The sequence below is a fragment of the Chlorocebus sabaeus genome, chromosome 10, assembly GCF_047675955.1.
Source record: "Chlorocebus sabaeus isolate Y175 chromosome 10, mChlSab1.0.hap1, whole genome shotgun sequence".
Classification (NCBI taxonomy): domain Eukaryota; kingdom Metazoa; phylum Chordata; class Mammalia; order Primates; family Cercopithecidae; genus Chlorocebus; species Chlorocebus sabaeus.
The window spans coordinates 46622660-46643163 of NC_132913.1; the positions used below are offsets into that span (position 1 = coordinate 46622660).

A 20504-nucleotide genomic window follows, 5' to 3' on the forward strand; every position below is an offset into this window, starting at 1 on the left:
TTAAAATCAGCAGTGTTGTCAGCATCAGACTTGGGCTCCTAACACTCAAATCAGCAAAGATTTGTGATGGAGATTTCGCAAGTGTAAATGCTGATGGAACGTTATATAAAATACTTACTAAATATTGTATTTATTCTTCTTATTATTATTTTTAGACAGAGTCTCCCTCTGTTACCCAGGCTGGAGTGCAGTGGCACGATCTTGGCTCGTTGCAACCCCCACCTCTTGGGTTCAAGCCTGCCTCAGATTCCTGAGTAGCTGAGACTACGGACACGTGCCATCATACCTGGCTAATTTTTTTGTTTTTTTGTTTTTTTTTTTTTGAGACAGAGTCTCTCACTGTGTCTCCAGGCTGGAGTGCAGTGGCGCGATCTTGACTCACTGCAACCTCCGCCTCCCCGGCTCAAGCGATCCTCCTGCCTCAGCCTCCCGAGTAGCTGGGACTACAGGCTCATGCCACCACACCCAGCTAATATTTATATTTTCAGTAAAGATGGGGTTTCACAATGTTGGCCAGGATGATCTTGATATCTTGACCCTATGATCCACCTGCCTTGGCCTCCCAAAGTGCTGGGACTACAGACGTGAACCACCGCACCCAGCCTTTTTTTTGGATTTTTAGTAGAGAAGGGGTTTCACCATGTTGGCCAGGCTGGCCTTGAACTCCTGACCTCACGTGATCCACCTGCTCTTGGCCTCCCAAAGTACTGGGATTACAGGCATGAGCCACTGCACTCAGCCTGAAATACTTATTAAATATTTTAAAGTAGTAGTACTAACAAGCAGTAAGCAATGTAAACTTTTTCATTTATGAAAAACAACTATGCTGTATTAGTTTAGAAATTAAGATAATCTTTGCAAATAAAAACTGTCACAAAATATTTGTACCTAAGGCAATATCTTACAAAGAGAAAGTGCTTAATTAGTAATTATTCAGTAAATTACAGAAAATTATACTAGTTAGATGTACTTTTTCGATGTAATTTTATAGCAAAATTCTTACATAAAATACTTTAATATATACAAGATTTAAATTTTCAGCAGAAAAATGAGTGATTTCGTCTGTTAGAACATAATTATGTAATAATTTTGTAATCTTTTTTTATAGGTAGTAAGTTTTTCTTCTAAATATACAGGTCCAAAGGGCCATGAAAACGAAAGTCCCTTAGTTTTGTATTTTAATTTTCTGCAACAATTACAGTGTTCCTCACTGTAATTCTAAAGAATCACTTCCCATATATTGACACCAATAAGTTTTTAATAACAGCCAAAGATTTCTATATCTTATTCAAATTGCTCTTTTATAGTACACATATTATCATTTTTAAAATCAGGGGTGATGTGTAAAAAGGAGATGGGAGAGAAATTTGAGACCTGTATAGCAGCAAACCTCTTGCTGCTTTAAGATATCCATTTGGGGCCAGGCGCGGTGGCTCACGCCTGTAATCCCAGCACTTTGGGAGGCCAAGGCAGGCAGATCACTTGAGGTCAGGAGTTTGTGACTAGCCTGGCCAACATGGTGAAACCGTATCTCTACTGAAAATATAAAAATTATCTGGGGGTAGTGGCGGGCGCCTGTAGTAGCAGCTACTCGGGAGGCTGAGGCAGGAGAATGCTTGAGCCCGGGAGGTGGAGCTTGCAGTGAGCCGAGACAGCGCCACTGCACTCCAGGCTGGGCAACAGAGCGAGACTCTGCCTAAAAAAAAAAAACAAAACCCATTTGGACGGGAAGAGGAGACGAGTTCCAAAACCTGTCCTACCTCCAAGCTCTTGCTCCCCGAGACCCTGCAGATCACAAAAAGTCCTCCAGATAAAAGTCGATAAAAGAGGGCCGGGCGCAGTGGCTCATGCCTGTAATCCCAGCACTTGGGGAGGCCGAGGTGGGCGGATCATGAGGTCAGGAGATTGAGACCATTCTGGCTAACACGGTGAAACCCCGTCTCTACTAAAAATACAAAAAAATTAGCTGGGTGTGGTGGCGGGCACCTGTAGTCCCAGCTACTTGGGAGGCTGAGGCAGGAGAATGGTGTGAACCCGGGAGGCGGAGCTTGCAGTGAGCCGAGGTTGAGATCCCGCAACCGCACTCCAGCCTGGGCAGCAGAGTGAGACTCTGCCTCAAAAAAAAAAAAAAAAAAAAAGTTGATAAAAGAAAGCTGACATAAGATCTACAAAATTCCACTCCTGGTCTATGTATTCAATCAATCTATATGGATTTAAGTTACATTGTCTTCAGTGTAAGGGTACTGAATGAAGGATTCAGTGATTAAATAACCTTTAAGAAAATAACGAACTAATGAGGGATGCAGGTAGGTACCTCTAACTCAATAATAGGTACTGACAAAGAGAAGGTAATCTTTTAGAGTTGAGTCTAATGTGAATGTCCAATTTTATCATCTGTAAATGAGGATAATATTAGTAGCACTCATAGATGTTATGACCAGTAAGTTAATGTATGTTCAGCAATTAAAACAATGGCTGGCAAACAGTAAATGCTCTACAAGTGTTATCTAATTAAGTTGCCTAATGATAATGTTTGTAATATTGTGTTCAAACATAATGGTTTGCTACTCTAGGCTGATTCTAGAATAAAAAGCAATACTCATTTAATTATTAGAATTTTGCTGGACATATGAAGGTAGTCTATGTAGTAAAATCAACAGCAAGAAAAACAAAGATGAGAAAATTCTCTGAAGAGTGTTTCCAGTATTTGTGTAAGTAGAAGTTATATTTCATATAATTCATTAAGAATGGCAAAGGAATTTTTTTTTTTTTGGTAGAGACAAGGTCTCACTATGTGGTGGAGGTTGGTCTCAAACAGTCCTGGGCTCAAACAGTCCTTCTGCCTTGGCTCCCAAAGTGCTGGGATTACAGGTGTGAACCACTATGTCTGGCCAGAAAAGTGATTCTTTATGAAGGGTTTTTACACTTAAAATGTATACATTCTAGAACTATAGAGGTAAATTACTTGAGTCCATTTCTTTGAAAAAGAATATATTTGGCTGGATGTGGTGGCTCACGCCTGTAATCCCAGCACTTTGGGAGGCCGAGGCAGGCAGATCACTTGAGGTCAGGAATTTGAGATCAGCCTGGCCAACATGGTGAAACCCCATCTTTACTAAATACACAAAAATTAGTCTGGTGTCATGACACACGCCAGTAGTCCCAGCTATGAGGAAGGCTGAGGCAGCAGGATCACTTGGATCCGGGAGGTGGAGGTTGCAGTGAGCTGAGATTGAGCCACCGCCCTCCAGCCTGGGCAACAGATCGAGACCCTGTCTCAAAAAAAAAAAAAAAAAAAATTGGTATTAGGAAAAAAAGGACATTAATTTTAAACCCAAGTAATTGTGAAGCTTGTCTTATTCAAACATACTTATCCCCTTATTTCTAAATCCTTAGATCTTGGGTGTGGGGGCTTATCTTAGGGATGGGTTGCAGGGGAGCTGGAATGACATGATTGCATTGCCAAAAATACATTAAACAGATACATATATGAATATAAAATGAGAGACATTTAGTTTTCTGATGTACATATTCTATTCCTGGAGACTAAGAAGGTATAAAAATGAGGGTAGAATTTAACTTAAACTTGTGTATTATAAGACAATATAGAAGCTCTATCTGTTTCTAGTAGTAAAATTCTTGTATAAATAATTTGTAACTCACCCGTTTGGATCTCAATTCACTGGTCAATGAACTAGATTCTTCAGAGGTATTTTTATTCCCTGCTTTAAGAACATCAGGAGAAGGAACTATGAGTTTCATGTAAGTTTCCTTTTTGGCTTGATTTACCAAAGATAAAGGTTTCACATTGGACACCAATCCCGTAGACTGTATCACACTGGTGTGTTTGTTCACAGATTCCTCCTTTGCCTGAGAGCTTTGGAAAATAAATGGAAGCTGCTGTGACAAAACCTGAGGCTGCTTCTGCTGGGATTGGAATGATGAGTGAGTCTGGGATTCAGACACAAGAGGTAATGGCTGGTGTATTCTTTTTTCCTGGGCTTTTTCAGTTGCTTTCTGTCCATCTGCTTTTGGGTCTGAAATACCATGTAATAGCACCTAGAAATAAAAATGAAAAGGTAAGTTCCTAACATCTATTAAGATAAAGACTATCAAGCAGTAAGACCTGGAGATAAAAACGGATACTTTAAAAGTGTTCCTAATGCCTTATGATAATATCTAAAAATCTAAAAATTCATAAAAGAAATACCATATGTCCCTTTAAAAATATTTCTTCATCTTCTTTCTTGGGCAAAAGTATGAACTCAAAGTAATGATTAACTTTAAAACTACAGACTTTGAGAGTCAAGATAAACCAGTTAATTTCTAAATATGAATAATGTTTGGATACTGTCCATGAAAAAAATTATACCTGGTTGTTACTTTTATGTTGTGCTTCACTCTCTGAATCAGAATCATCATCTTCACTTTCTTCAATACTTTGATCTTCTTCCTCTTCATCTTCTTCTAGATCATCTGAATCACTACTACTAATGCCTTCACTTGAGGTGTCTGATGATGTGCCTGAATCACTATCACTGTTGCTGGAACTTTCCATTGCTTTCTTCCTTGGTTTCTGGATAATGACAAGGCAGTTGGCAAGACTTTATTTTTCAAAAACATTCAAGTTTCAATAAAAGGTATGCTCTTTTTAATTTTCAAACGCTATTTTCAATCTCAAAATGTTATTGTAGGAAAAAGTCACATATTGTAAGGATAATTATTTAACAAACTGATCAACTTAACTTACATGACAGAACTCCTTAATAAAAAGTGCAAGCTCTGTCATGTAGAATATTGAAAATATCAATACAGCATATGTGTAGATGTATTCACATGGCTGCTAATCTTCAAAATGTGCAACAGACTAAAAAGATCAGTTCACAAAATGATTCCAACTATGATACATACATCAAAAGTTACACATTTAATCTTTTTTCTTTTTGCAGACAATGAGTCAGTAGCCAAACATTTACCTATAACATGCCACACACACCTTTCTGGGTGTGTCCAAGACTGAGTCCTTGCCTTCAAGAAACTTACTAGTGCTGGTGATAGGGGAGTATAGACAGATGCTTAACATAAAAACAAATCATTCCATATAATAATAAGTGCTGTAGAGAAGATAAAGTAGGGTAGCAACAGTCTTATGCTGCTGCTTTAGTTACGGTCAAGGAATTTAACTCTTTATGTTTCATTTCAGAAAAGATTAAAAAAGGTAGAAGATAAGGTAGATAAATATAAAGAGAGAGATTTATTTCTGGAACAGTTAAGACTCTGCAAGAAAAATAAAATCTAAAGCTGGTAGAAAGTGGCACTAGGTCACATAAAAGTGAAGTTTTGTGTTCAAGAACACACAATAGTAGTGGATAAAAACAGCAAAAATCATGAGATGAATTATAACAAATTAACAAACCAATCAAGTAACTTAGAACTCCTCAATAAAAAGTACAAGCTCTGTCACGTAGAACATTGAAAATATTTATAATTATTTAACAAAGGGAAAGTTAAAATTTCACCAATAGAAAGACTGAAAAGGAGAAACAGTGAAATGATGGAGCAAGAAGATTAAGTACGATCTAGGAACATTTAATGGCGTTTGCTGATAAAGAACAAAATATAGAAAGAATAACAATAAATTACAAAAGTTATGATATTAACAGAAATACATCCTTTCATGACTACTCAGGATTGGGGAATGAAATACAGTAATATATCTCCACAACAGAAAGCCACATTGAAGCCACGGTTACAAATTGCAAATCTATAGTCTTTTTATTGTGTCTTCTGAACACTGATTCAGGTAACATTCATATAGTGAGGAGAGTCACTCCCGCCATTATATTCTGTTTGCAATGACTCTGTTTTTTTATTTTTTTGAGACAGAGTCTCGCTCTGTCGCCCAGGCTGGAATGCAGTGGCGAGACCTCAGCTCACTGCAACCTCTGCCTCCCAGGTTCAAGCAATTCTCTGCCTCAGTCTCCCGAGTAGCTGGGAGTACAGGCACCCGCCACCACGCTCGGCTAATATTTGTATTTTTAGTAGAGACAGGGTTTCCCCATCTTGGCCAGGCTGGTCTTGAACTCCCAACCACATGATTCACCCGCCTCAGCTTCCCAAAGTGCTGGGATTACAGGTGTGAGCCACCACAGCCAGCCTTGCAATGACTCTGTTTTAACTGCTCCAAACCAGCTAACAGAAGGCCTTCTTCAAAGATACACACTTCAATAAGCAGACTAATAGTTCCCATCATTTCTTGAGTTTTCTTCCCTCAAAGCAGGGCAGGCAGGAATGAGAAACTGAATTGGAATTGTATGAGAACCACAAGATGAGAAAGATCACAAGGTAGAGATTAAAGGGCAATAATAATATATTAATATTAAGACTACCATTTGTTTGTCAAAGAAACAGCTACTTCTTTGCAACCAAAATCTGTTGTAGTTTTCTAAGCATGTATAGTAAGACTGAAAAGCATAAGGTACCTAAATGGAAATAAACATTTTTGTTTTAGTAAGGGATAAGAAAGAAAAGAAATGAGAGTGACAGTGATTTAGCAAAGAAAAATTAACTCCTATTTAAATGCCCAAGGAATAAGTGTGTAGCTTTTTATTTAAAGATGGCATGAGAAATGGGGACTCTACTCCCCAGGAGTAGTCATCCAGAGGTGCTGGTTCTGAAGCTTTAGTGTGCATAACATTCCTGAGTCCCACTTCTAAACTGGGCACTTACTGTGATTCTGATGCAGGGAGTGTCTGCCAAGTGTACTTTTGCCATGTATAAAGAGTTCTAGTTTGATAAGGTAACACATTTAGTACTCATTAAAACAAGGAGAAATGAGAAGTGTGAGTATTAGAGAAATAGGGAAAAGATGGGTTTGTATCACAGTTTATTAATTTTCCCCCATTCAATCTGGGAAAACTTTTCAGAATCCTCTCCTTGAACTTTCATTTCACTGTATACTTATTTCTTTTAATAACAAAACAAATACATATTCAAGGCTATGATGTACCAGGCATAGTTGCTCAAGTCTCTGGGGACACAAGGGTGTGAGAAACAGACACCAGCTCTGCTTAGTGAGAACTAGAAGAAGAGAATCAACAAACAATTTAAATAACTGTTTTGAGTGATAAATACCATGAGTAAAACAGAATAACTGGATAGACAATGTGTGCTGGGGAGTGGAGTGGGGCTTTGCTTTACACGTAGTCATCTCCCAAGGGAAAGCAAGAGCCAATCACCCAAGGACATAAGAGAAGAGCCTTTCAAGACGGGAAGTAGCAAAGGAAAAAGCCACCAGCTAGAAGTTGGTTGGATGTGTTCAAAAATGAAAAGGTCAGCAGACCAGTTAGAGCATAATGAACCAGGAGAGACAGTGGACGGAAATAAGCATGTATGAACTGGTAGAGGTCAGATCACACAGCTCTTATAAGCCATGGCAAGGACTTTATTCCCAGTGGGATAGAACACTAGTGGTGGGAGTGATGACATTTGATGCATATTTCCACCCCCCCCCCCCCCGTTTTTTGCTGTTAAAAATACACATAACATAAAATTTACTATTTTAACCATTTTAAAGTGTATGGTTCAGTGATATTAAATACATTCATAATGTTGTGCAAACATCAGTGCCATCCATCCTGTAAAACTGAAAGTCTATACCTATTAACTCTTTCCATCTTGTAAAACTGAAATTCTATATCTATTAAACACTAACTTTGCACACCTCCTTCCGTGCTAGCCACTGGCAACAATCGTTCTACTTTGGTCTATAATTCTGATGAGTCTAAGTACCTCAAATAAGTGGAATCATACAGTAAAGTATTTGTCTTTTTGTGTCTGGCTTACTTCACTTTGTATAATAATGTCCTCAAGGTTCATCCATGTTGTAGCAAATATCAGAATTTCCTTCCTTTTTAAAGCTGGATAATATTAACATGTATGTATGTATGTATGTGTACACATGCATCTCCTCCCATATTTTGCTTATCCAGTTATCTGTTGATAGACACTTCAGTTGTGTCTACATTTCAGCTATTCTGGACAATGCTGCTATGAGTATGGGTGTACAGAGACCTCTTTGAGACCCTGCTTTCAATTTTGGGGGGTACATACCCAGAAGTAGAATTGCAGAATCACATGGTAATTTAATTTTTAGTTTTTTGAGGAATTGTCATACTGTTTTCCACAGTGGCAGTACCACTTACTATTCCCTAACATGTAATATTTTCAAACCATAAAAAACCAGATATGTTTGTAAAGGTTATTTTGGTTGCTGTGGTAAGAATAACTTGTACGACGGTTGGAATAAAACTCATGCGACCTTGAATTGTTTTATTTTTTTCTTAACAGGCTGTATATTTTAGTTTTACTTTAATTATTTAAAATATCAATATTTATTCTAAATGCATATGTAGACTAATCAGTGACTTTCAATGAGAACGGCTGAGGTAAGTACCCCACCTCCCATGGGAGGTATCAAAATTAGCTGAAGAACATTTTTTTCAAACTACACATGAAAAGAATGAATAAAGCAACTTTTTAAAAAAGTTTTGAAAACTGAAAAAATATTGGGTGAAAAAGTATAGGATTTTCTTCTTTAGTTCCAATGCCCTTTATCTCCATTTTACTTGAACAACCCACTCCCACAAACACATGCTGAACCACATATCATCTGAAAGTGCTGTTCTTTTGATATCTTAAGTTCTAGCATGCCTCACTTGAATAGACAATCTCTCTATAATGTTATTTCCACTTAGTTGCCTTAGACACTAATATGGTACCTCAGAATCTATCTCTAAAACTGGGCAGAAAGAGGTGCCTCTGTGAGTTTTCAGTATGTTCTCCTAGTAACAGCTTTTAGTATGACAGCACTGACTGTTTAGGAATGTCAATGCAGGTTCCTCATTAGAACTAAGTATAGGAACTGTGTCATATTCATGCCTCCAAGGTCTTGTACAATGCCTTACACATTGTAGAGGCACCAGAGATTTTAGCTGATTTTAGCACTACTCCTTAAGAGGTAGGATAGCATAAGGGTTAAAAGCGTGGGCATTTAACTTTTAGAAGCACATATAAAAATGCATCCAATGATATGATGTCTGGGATTTGGTTCAAAATACTATGGGAATCAGAAATGGATGGTTTCAGTCAGTGTCTGGCATCAGAGAAACTGGCAGCAGCTCAGAGACAGGCCCTTAGTCCTTACACTAATGAGACTGCCATTGCAACAAATCCTATGGGAGAAGAGCCAAGAGCAGGTACAGAGTAACAGGTGGAGAGTATGACACTGATACCTGGGTCCCTGGGAGGAAACAATTAAGAATATTTTATCATGTTTGCTTGAGTGCTCAGTGGTGTGGGTTGAAAGGGAAATAAAATGGTTGTCTTGGGGTCTGTGTACAGCACCTTTGCATTTTTGTGATGGGTACTGTCAAGCTTCTTAGCATTACCAGATGGCCTTCCCCCAAGTCTTCATATAAGCATGCTATACTCTGGCAAATGTTTTCTATTGAGAAGGAAATTTAAAGATTTAGAGGAAATATATCTATGAAATATGCTCAGCAAAAGAAAATAAATGTATTTGTTCAGTTTTGTTTCATTTGTTCTCGAAAATATATGGAGCTTGGTGCTGCCTTGAAAAACAATAAAGAAAAGTTTGATAAAGTAGTTCTTAGGATTACAAATTGGAGTATAAGAGGCATGTAGCTCAGATTTAAAGTTCAGATCAACGTCATCTGCAGTCAGTGGCTACCCATATCTTGCTATTCTTGTTATGATGTATCAGAAGCTTCCTGTCACAATATTACAGCTGAGATGGTGAAGAACATCATGTGTGTAGGATCACAAACTTTCGACTGTCTTCCACTGGAAAACCAGGCCCTGAAAGCAGTTTTTATAAAACATAGAGGAGAAGACACAACTCTTATCTTTGTTTCCCAAATGTTTGCAGTTGATGACAAGGCTTTAACTTGGACCTCTCATTCAAGAAGAAATCAGAAGTTGCAGCAGACCAAATCCACTGATAAGAGTGATCTAATACATAATATGCTAGATCATATAGTTAGAGGCTTCTCAGCTTACTTGGTGAGATAAATGAAACCTGGACTCAGTGATGACATACATTTTATAAAGTTGAGATGTCACAGCTTCTGGCATAATGTGGAAGAGGGAATCCAAAAGTGTAGAGTGATCAGAATGTAGAAATGAATTTACCACCTGCAAACTGCATACCCACCCTACTACTGGAACCAGTTAAAGAGCCAACAAGATCTACTCAGGAGGAAGAAACCACATTAACAATCTGAACGGAAAAATTTAACATAAAGAATTGTGGATTAATAACAGAAGATTAACTACTAGGAGGGATAAAGTGACCTCTAAATAATACAGGCAAAGGAGATGTAGGAATATGTACTTTTCATAGGGCTAAGGTAGAATAATGAAATAAAGATAAACTTGGAAAAGGGACTTTTTCCTCCAACCCCTTCATTCACCCAAGGCTGAGTTTCACACTTTGTAGGAGAGGATGTGGCTATTGCCCATTGGATGGCAGAGAAACTCAATGAGGTATCACAGTCAAGGCTGACACACATAAAACACTGCTTGCTAAGATACCAGAAAAACATGGCTGGGAACTTGTCAGCTACAGTGGCAGTAAAATTAGCTTGAAAGCCACCTACTTTCCGAAACTTGATAGTAAACTGCCTCATGAGATGCCAATGAAACTCACTAGATGGTATATACTACTGGGTCTCTCGACTACCACTGGATCTTCTGGCCACCATCAGTAGAGAAGCTGTCAGCCAGCAAGGAAGCCACCCATTGGCAGCCACAGCATAATTAAAAGAAGAAAACACTAGAACCAGAAAAAGAAGTCCCAGCCACATGTGGTTGTTCATGCCTGCGATTCCAGCACTTTGGAAGGCTGAGGCGGTAGATCCCTTGAGCTCAGGTGTTCAAGACCAGCCTTGGCAACATAGTGAGACCCCATCTCTGCAAAAAATATAAAAATTATCTGCGTGTGGTAGCATGCATCTGTAGTCCCAGCTACTAGGGAAGCTGAGGTGGGAAGATAACTTAAGCCTGGGAGGTGGAAGTTGCAGTGAACTGAGATTCTGCCACTGCACTCCAGCCAGTGCAACAGAGTCAGACCCTGTCAAAGGGGAAGAAGAAAGAAGAAAAGAAGAAGAAAAAAGAAGAAAGAAGAAGAAAAAGAAGTACCATCTTCTTCCAGTGTTCTTCCAGGACCATCTACTAACAAGGACTAAGATTGCAACAAGTGGCAAACCGGAAAAGAGTGATTTAGAGCTGAGAGGCAATAAATTGATAACTTGCGAAGTTGGGGATATATATGAAATAAAACTGGCCATGATGTGATAACTGTTGAAGCTGAATAATAGGTACAAATGATTATTCTGTCTACTTTGTATATTTGAAAGTTTCCATAATAAAGGTTTTCTTATTCACTCTTTTCTAATGCACTGGAGTTAACCCACTTGCTCTCAAATCCTGGCTCAGTCACTTAGTGGCTAATTATTTTGGTGCTTTGCTTCTCCATTTGTAATAACAGTAGCTACTTCATTTCGGATATAGGGAGGAGTTAATATATATTATATGAAAAGCAATTAGAGAAGAGCTGATATGCAGTAAATTCTCAATACATTTTATCTATTGTTACTATTTGTATTATTTATACTTGTACTGATACCATAAATACACATATCTATAAAAATAAAAGTTGGTAATTCATAAGAAATTAAACCATAGATTTTGTTGATTTGACCTTCAGAATGCTAACTTTATATATATACATCTGTTATATATTAGTCCTTCCAAGAATAACTTACCTTATCCTTGATTTTGTCAACTCTAGCATCCAAAGGCTGGTTTTTGCTTTGTTCCTGATTACATTTTCGATTTCCTCCACTTGAGCTTGTACTTTTAGTTTGTCCCATGGAACTTGAAGCAGTAGTGGATAGTACAGATGTGTTGATACCAATTACAGATGATGTATTATTTCCATTTATTGACCCATTTACTCCTTGAAAATAAAAATAAACATGCTTATACAATGGAATATTGCATCATTTAAAAATGAAGTGCAGATATACGTACAATTGGATGAACTTGAAAACATGGTAAGTGAAAGAAGACAGAAAAGGTCATATTGTATGATTCCATCTATATGAAATATTCGGAATAGGTAAACCTATAGGGACAAAGTGAAAACTGATGTTTTCCAGGGGCTGAGGGAGAGGGGAGCAACTGCTTAATGGGTATAAAGTTTCCTTTTGCAGTGATAAAAATGTTTCAGAACAAGATAGAGGTGGTGTTGTACAACATTGCAAAAGCATTAAATATCACTAAATTGTTCGCTTTAAGATGGTTAATATTATGTTAACTGAATTTCACCTCAATTAAACAAAATGTTTAGAAAGATAATGAAATGCAAATGTTATCCTTTTAGAACAAACTTTGTAAAACACTTAAGTGAAAAGAAAGATAATAAACCATCTAAAATGTTGTTATAATTTTCAAATTATATTCTAACAAGTTATTAATTGCAGAAATATTAGTGATCATTTAAAAAACAGTACTAGGTTATTAGTTTTAAAGAAGTTAATACTTAATTACAGAAGAAGTAACACACTATATTGGGTTACATATAGGGAGGTAATGAAATACAGAGGAAAAAGCAGTGGAATTGGGCTAAAATCCTGACTAGGCCACATCCATATGTAAGCAGTATTTTCTTGAACAACTTATTTGACTTTGGCTGTAAAAATAAAATACTTCTAATCTCAAAGAATTATTGTAAGAATTAAGCAAGAAAATGTGAAAAGGTCTAGTATAACATTGTAAAACTGTTATTAAGGCCCGGTGTAGTGGCCTACGCCTATAATCCAAGCGCTTTGGGAGGCTGAGGTGTGAGTATTGCTTGAGGCCAGAAGTTTGAGACCTCTGGAAACATACAGAGACCCTGTTGCTACAAAAATTAAAAATAAAATTTAAAAATGTAGCTGGGCATAGTGGTACATGTCCGTAGTCCTTGGGAGGCTGGGGCAGGAGGACTGCTTGAGCCCAGGAGGATGAGGCTACAGTAAGCTATGATCACACAACTGCACTCCAGCCTGGGCAAAAGAGTGAGACCTTGTCTCTATTAAAACAAACAAACAAAAACAAAAAACGAAAAAAAGGTATTAAACCTGAACATTATGAAAATATATGAGAATGGAAGATTTATAGCCCTTCACTTATGTTAATGTGGATACCTTTTTCGGGACCATTTCGATTACTTTTTCCTGAAGTCCTTGAATGGAATGAAGAAGAATCATGATTCTGGGCTGGGGGAGCAAATAGTGGTGGAATTCCCAGTAATGGTGGAAAGAAGGTTGCTCCTGTACGTGTATGAGCATCGGTTGTTCGCCACCATTCTGCACCTCAAAACCAAACAAACCAACCAAACAAAAATATATAAATTAACTTTCCAGTTAATATCACGATGGCTTTCTATGTTTTATTTCAAAAATAATTCAAGTTTCATCTTGGAACAAAACTGCTGAATTGCTCATACTTCTGATTGTTTTCCTAATTTTAAACAGTAGAACTTGTACACTTAACACTCTTCTCATTAGGCCAGTATCTAAGGATCTTCACTTGGCAGCTTTGTGGAGTTCAAGCTTGTAAAGGACAAAGGTAGTCCACAGTTTAAAAAATGAAAGTGAAAACTAGGAATATGAAAGAAGTATTTCACTCTTTGATGACTTATCCCATTCTCATCTGTTTTAAACCCTTAGAATTTAAGTTTACATCTACAACCTATGCTAAGACTTTCCTCAGATTACATACAATATAAATCTGGCTCTGATAAATCAGATAGTCTAAATAAGAATATAAGACTACTGTAATCCACTATACCTTAAGTACATTTATGGAAGAAAACTTCTATACTTAAAGATAACCATAAATACAGCAAAATCAGTAGGCCTTTTTATGTTCTAAAAAATAAGTTCTCAAAGGAGATTTCAAAAACAAGTAATTTCACATTAAAATATAAAAGATTTATAAAGCCTCTCCCCTTAAAGTTAATGATGAAAGCCTGAATTTTGTTTTTACCTCCACTCATAAATTACAGATAACAATGATTGTTTTATTGATATAAAATGACCAGTGGTAGAAAATCATTCAATAAATGGTAAATACTTAAACAGTGTCTCTTTAAAGTTTTAGAAAAGGAAATAAGCCACATTTTACACATTTTTCAAGGAAGGATGAAGTAATCTTGTATTGCCCCATCTAAAATCTCAAAAACAATCTTCTCCAACTGGCTAGTCTGCTAGATTACCAAATCAGTTATTATCTTTCAGACTAGACTTCCAAAAGATATGGGGTATTTTTCATTGACTATGACAACCATAAGAACATTAGAGGAAAAAACCCCACAACAATACAGTACTGAAGAAACTCAAAATTGTCAGGCTATTGTATTATATAATCGTTAAAACTTTTCTAGGAATATCCTTCATTAAAAATAGAATGTAAAGTGGTATGCACCTTCATTATCTAATGGCAAAATCTGTAGTTTAAAAGAAAAGTGAAATTTTCACGGTAGTTGCCAGTTTCAAAGGTCTGAAAAACAGTATAAGTAGAAAACTGCAAAAGCTATTCTTCTGCACTGCAGGAAGGTGTTACTAGTAAAATGATACCAACATATATTCAGCCATGCCTGAACAGTGGGAACTGAACCAAGAATAACTATACAAAAGCATTGATCATTTATCCACTGTTTAGATGAAAGATGTACATTTAGACAGGAAGAAAAAGTATGTGTTTTGGGCTTGTATCAGCACAGTCAGAATCTTGTTATTTATAGGTTTGAAAGCTAGGTTCTACCTAGCTGATAAAAAGTTACTGTACTGAGGACCAGGCACAGTGGTTCACACTCGTAATCCCAGAGCTTTGGGAGGCTGAGGTGAGAGGTTCACTTGAGGCCAGGAATTTGAGACCAGCCTTGGGCAACAGAGATAGACCGTGTTGCTATAAAAAATTTTAAAAAGCAAGGAGGGACTGAGGTTTCCCGAAGATATTTATATAATTTAACACAGAGTCTGTAATGAAAGTGGAATTCAAAGACTTTGTAAACAACTAAAAAATTGGTAAGGTAATGAAAGTCTAGTAAGATTCAAATATTTTAGACATAATCAAACTCAGAAAAAAACATTTTAAAAAGTACTCGAGAATGTCAATGGTAAATAAGCACATAGCTGGGTGTCGTGGTGCACTTCTGTAATCCTTGCCACTGGGGAGGCTGAGGCACAAGAATCACTTGAGCCTGGGAAGTGGAGGTTGCAGTGAGCTGAGATCGCACCACTGCACTCCACAGCCTGGGTGACAGAGTGAAACTCTCTCTCAAAGAAAAAAAAAAGTAAGTAAGTACACAGTAGAGATTAGAGAAAACAATGGGAAAATGTGTGTTATAAATAACCTGACACCACAGAAGAAAATACAAAATAAGAAAATAAGATTAGTTAAATAAAAAGATGTGAATGGTAGAGCTTCTGAATATAAACTTTACAAATGTCTGACATTATTTCATAGGAAATAATTTTTGTTAAGTGACAAGTTTGTCTTCCAAATTTAGGAAAATAAGCAAAATTTAGTCACAAATCAGCTTGTTGATAAAATGAAAAATATAAAATAAGGATAACATAAATCAGCATATGGTAAATTTCTAAGTATATTCAAAAGAAAGAACAGCATAGTAGTAACATTTAACTTTTTTTTTTTTTTTTTTTGAGACAGATTCATGCTCTGTTGCCCAGGCTGGAGTACAGTGGCCTGACATGGGCTCACTGCAACCTCCATCTCCTGGATTCAAGTGATTCTCTTGCCTCAGCCTCCAGGGTAGCTGGGATTACAGGCATGTACCACCATACCTGGCTAATTTTTGTAGTTTTGGTAGAGATGAGGTTTGGCTATGTTGGTGAGGCATCAAGTGATCCACCTGCCTCGGCCTCCCAAAGTGCTGGGATTACAGGCATGAGGTACCACGGCCAGCCAATATTTGACATATTTAACTCAAAGAGTCTATTAATAGTATTTCAGAGGACATAATAGATCTCAATTTGAACCTAGAAGATTTAGCAGAATTTGAAAATCGTTCATACTTGATAGAGCCAAAAATATTTTGCAAAAATTCATGGTAATTTAATATTAAAATTAATTACCAAAAAAATTACAAATATTTAAAAAATTACCATGAAATACTATTTCAATATAAAATGGAAATAATTTTATTATGCTAATACCATTAAATAATTTTACATTTATTGATTTAATCTGAAATGCATATTTTAGAAACTACATAAAATGTAAAAATAAATTATTCCTCATTAAAAATTCCTAGTGATATCTTCCTGTTTTGTTCTCATTTATTTACTGGGCGATTTAAAAGTCTGGTAATTTGGTCACCCTTCTGAATAAAGCCAATTATAGAAAATTTATATTTAAGTTACTGTATGAAACTGCAAATTAAACAAAATGAATCTTTGAAAACTAGGCATAATCTATGCCCATCTGGCAAAAAGTATGCTCATCTAGGCATACTTTTATCACTAAAGATTGTGTCTTGCAATTGTCTGTTTATCTATCTCCTAAAAACTGCAAGCAACATAAAATATAATATACTATGTTTATTCTTCTGTTTTTGGCCTTGTGTGCAGAGCACAGTAGATGCCCAAAGAATTTTGTGCATTCAGTGAATAAGTGAATAATTTATTTTGGCTGAGGAAGCCATCAAATTTTTTTCTATACAGAAGTATCAACATTATTGAAATTCAGATGAGTAATTTTTTAAATGTGTTAACCATCATTCTAGTACAAAAGATATTTGATTTTAATAATATAGTATTTACATTGTGGTTCAGAAATGTTCAAAAGCAACAGTGTAATAAGCCATGATAAAACAATAAAAATATTTAAGATATCACTATCTATATTGCTATTTATTTTGATATTTATTCAGTAAATTCAGATACTTATATTTCAGTAAATATCTATGGAATGCTTATCTTACTAAGCAACCATGCTAGAAACTGACTAAATTCCTATTAATATTTTTGAAGGAAATGTTAAAACGTGGTTTAAGACTTCTTTAACTGCCTACTCACAATACTACTCCTCAGCATCCCTGCTTCCCAGACAACTGAATTAAAGAGGTAATATGACTCAAGAAATAGTACTTGAAATATACATTTAACCATCTATCCTTTCTACATATTGTTTTAAAAACACTTCTTTCCTTTTAAGAAAGCATTTGATAAATTATTAACCATTAAAGTAGGCAAAATATAATAATGATAGTTACCAATTATGGACTAATTATGTGCACCAGATACTGTACTCGGCACTAAATATGACTTAACTCCTTTAATCCTCACAAGAACCCTGTAAGTCAGGTACTATTATTATGATCCTCATTTTTCAGATGAGAAAACTGATGCTAAGAGGTCAGATAATTTGTTCAAGGTCACACGGCTATGAAATAACAAAGCCAGATTTAAATTCAGGCCTATTTGTCTCTAGAATTATGCTATAATGTTTTAAGTTATTTTACATACATTAATACATGCAGACCTTACTAAAATTTATTAAAGTCAAGTTAATCTATAGAAAACACATTCAAATTTAAGCTTTCAAGATAATATAACAAATTAAAGCATGTCTATCTAAAGTTTTAATTAACTGATGTCTTACTGAACTACTAAATCCTCATAATCTATAGAATTTTGGATAATACTGGTCCTCTTGCCATGTAAGTGGTACAACTCTCTAGTTGTTTTGATCAAATACAGGAAAACAGGCTGGGCACAGTGGCTCACACCTATAATTCCAGCACTCTGAGAGGCTGAGGCGGGCGGATCACTTGAGATCAGGAGTTCAAGACCAGCCTGGCCAACATGGCGAAACCCCGTCTCTACTAAAAATACAAAAATTAGCCAGACATGGTGGTGCGTGGCTGTAATCCCAGCTACTCGGGACGCTGAGACAGGAGAATTGCTTGAACTTAGGAGGAGGAGGTTGCAGTGAGCTGAGATTGCACCACTGCACTCTAGCCTGGGCAACAGAGCAAGATTCCATTTCAGAAAAAAACAAAACAAACAAACAAAAACCAGAAAAATAAAGAAAGGTAAGAGTCTAGCTCATTTTCCTTATGGTGAAGAAAAGTGAGAACTTGAAATAGGGGTGTAAAAATACTCATAAAAACAACTTCAGTTTCACACTAAATAATTTTTTAAAAAATCAAATAAGGCTGAGGAAAATTCATTTAACTCTACATTTATAATATGTATATTTTTCTGTATATTGTACTTCAACAAAAAACATGAGAAAAACTTGCCTGAATTACTCTGTCCTGTGACAGACACCTATTTCTCTAGTTAAATACCTGGATATCTGATTAACTGCTCTGCCACCTAACATAGTTAGGGTGTTTAATTTTTTGCACATGATAAATAGGATTGAGCCAATTCTTATACCAAAGTTTTAAATACACCAGGCATTAGACTATTCCTTTTGTTCAATAGACAAATTACTGCTTGAACATTCTCAAGCTTTCCTCCTTTCCTTGAACACTGTTTGTAACAGATGTTTACCTGGAAAAGATGCTAGTTGGGGATGTGCGGCTAAGGCTGTGGGTGTACCAAGTGTCCCCAAACCACCAAATTCTGAATGCCCTGAGCTGGCTGAATGTAGACCAAAGACTGGGTGGCTGACCATTGGGAAGGCACTCGACACTGTGGACAGGTTAAACGGTTGATCCCCAGCTGTTCTGAATAAATGTCCTGGGAGGGAAAAAAACACACTTAAAGTTGTACTATAAAAAACAGATGAGATTTATCTGATTTCAGTGTTTGTAGTTAAAATTTATAATAATTTACCTATTACATTTTTATTTTACCTTTTTCCTGCTGCATTTTCTACTCTTCAAACCCTATGAAATGTTTCTAGAAACATGAAGGCATGCTAAAAATCATTAAAATGAATGGTATAACTTTACTTACTTTGAATTTGAGATTTGAGAACCAATGTTTTAAGTAAATAATTTTCACTAATTAAAATTGTCTGACCTGAGGAAGTGAGGCCAATTTTCTCTTAATATATATACATTAATACATTATCAATATATTTTACTCATAAGAAGGGAAATAAAAAACATCCTATTAATCTAAGGTTGAAAGCCACTGAAATAAGTACAGGATCTGTCACCAGGTCAATACTCAAATTATTATACACTCTAAGCAAGGCGATCCCAGTTTCAATGAGCCAGAGTTGAAGCTCTGTTCTCTAATACAGTCATGAGTTGTTTAATGACGGGGATACATTCTAAGAAATGCATTGTTAGGTGATTCTGTCATCGTGCAAACATTGTACAGTGTAGTTACACAATCTAGGTGGTACAGTCTACTACACACCTAGGCTATAGGATACAGCCTATTGCTCCTAGGCTACAAACCTGTTCAGGATGTTACTGAACTGAGTACTTTAGGCAGCTGTAACACAATGGTAAATATTTGTATATCTAGACATATCTCAACCTAAGAAAGGTACAGTAAAAATATGGCATTATAATCTTAGGGGGCTATTGTCAAATATGTGGTCAGGCATTGACTAAAATGTCATTATGCAGTGTATGACTGTACTTCTTAGGTGAGAAGAGTATCTTGATACCAAAAAGCGAATTATTCTAGTCTACCAAAACAATGCACAAGACAACATAAGTACTTAATAAATTTACAAAGATATATCTAAATGAATTCACAAGTGGTTATCAATATAAAAATCATTTTTAACTTTCTCAGAGTAAGACAATGTTCAATTCAAATGAGTCTGACTTTTTAATTCTATTTTTAATCTAAAGAAAATCTAATAGTAAGTGTTACAACTCCAGGTTGGAATGTTATATGATAAAAAACATGACTTATTTTTCATACTTTGTAGGAATTTGGCAGAAAAATTTTCTAATACTTGGAAATCCTCCCTTTACTTCCAGGAAATAACTAAGGTACCCTGTCTTGTGATAATAGAATACTCTAGGTTATCTTAAGAATTTACTGTGTGAACAGTATTGTGCTCTGTGTAAAATTAGAATAAAGCTTCCTTATTATCTCTTGTTTATATTATATCAGTCCTGACTGTGTACTGCAATTTAATTAGTTTTAATATAGTATGTGTGAAATTTATAAATGTAAGTTAAAAATAGTATACTTATTGTTATTATTTAGTTATCAACCAAATCTCTTCCCTTGGCTTTCTTGCTTCCTGAAAACCAAGGGGTAGTCCTAAAAACCGGTCAGAGTGTACCCTCCAAAGTCTGATATAAAACCTATACTGTTTATTAAAATAATGCTATATTCTTTACTGAAACAGGAAGATCTGAATGACTTTTAAAAATAAGATTTAAATAAATTGCATTAAGTATGTTTTGTAACAGGCTATTTAAGAAA

At 36.0% G+C, this 20504-nt stretch overlaps 1 protein-coding gene across 27 annotated transcripts in view; it reads right to left on the bottom strand.

Moving 5' to 3' along the window:
• Positions 1 to 20504, bottom strand: part of BAZ2B (bromodomain adjacent to zinc finger domain 2B) — a 409685-nt gene that overhangs the window by 134578 nt on the left and 254603 nt on the right. For 23 of the 27 annotated variants that reach the window (XM_073019726.1, XM_073019727.1, XM_073019730.1 and 20 more), the window contains 5 exons: positions 18654 to 18842; positions 13272 to 13439; positions 11847 to 12040; positions 4373 to 4576; positions 3664 to 4059 (listed from right to left, as the gene is read on the bottom strand). In XM_073019726.1, coding sequence (XP_072875827.1) covers positions 3664 to 4059; positions 4373 to 4576; positions 11847 to 12040; positions 13272 to 13439; positions 18654 to 18842 — 1151 coding nt within the window. The remainder of the gene's footprint in view (positions 1 to 3663; positions 4060 to 4372; positions 4577 to 11846; positions 12041 to 13271; positions 13440 to 18653; positions 18843 to 20504) is intronic. The other 4 variants (XM_007965099.3, XM_073019738.1, XM_038002062.2 and 1 more) reach the window with 2 other exon arrangements.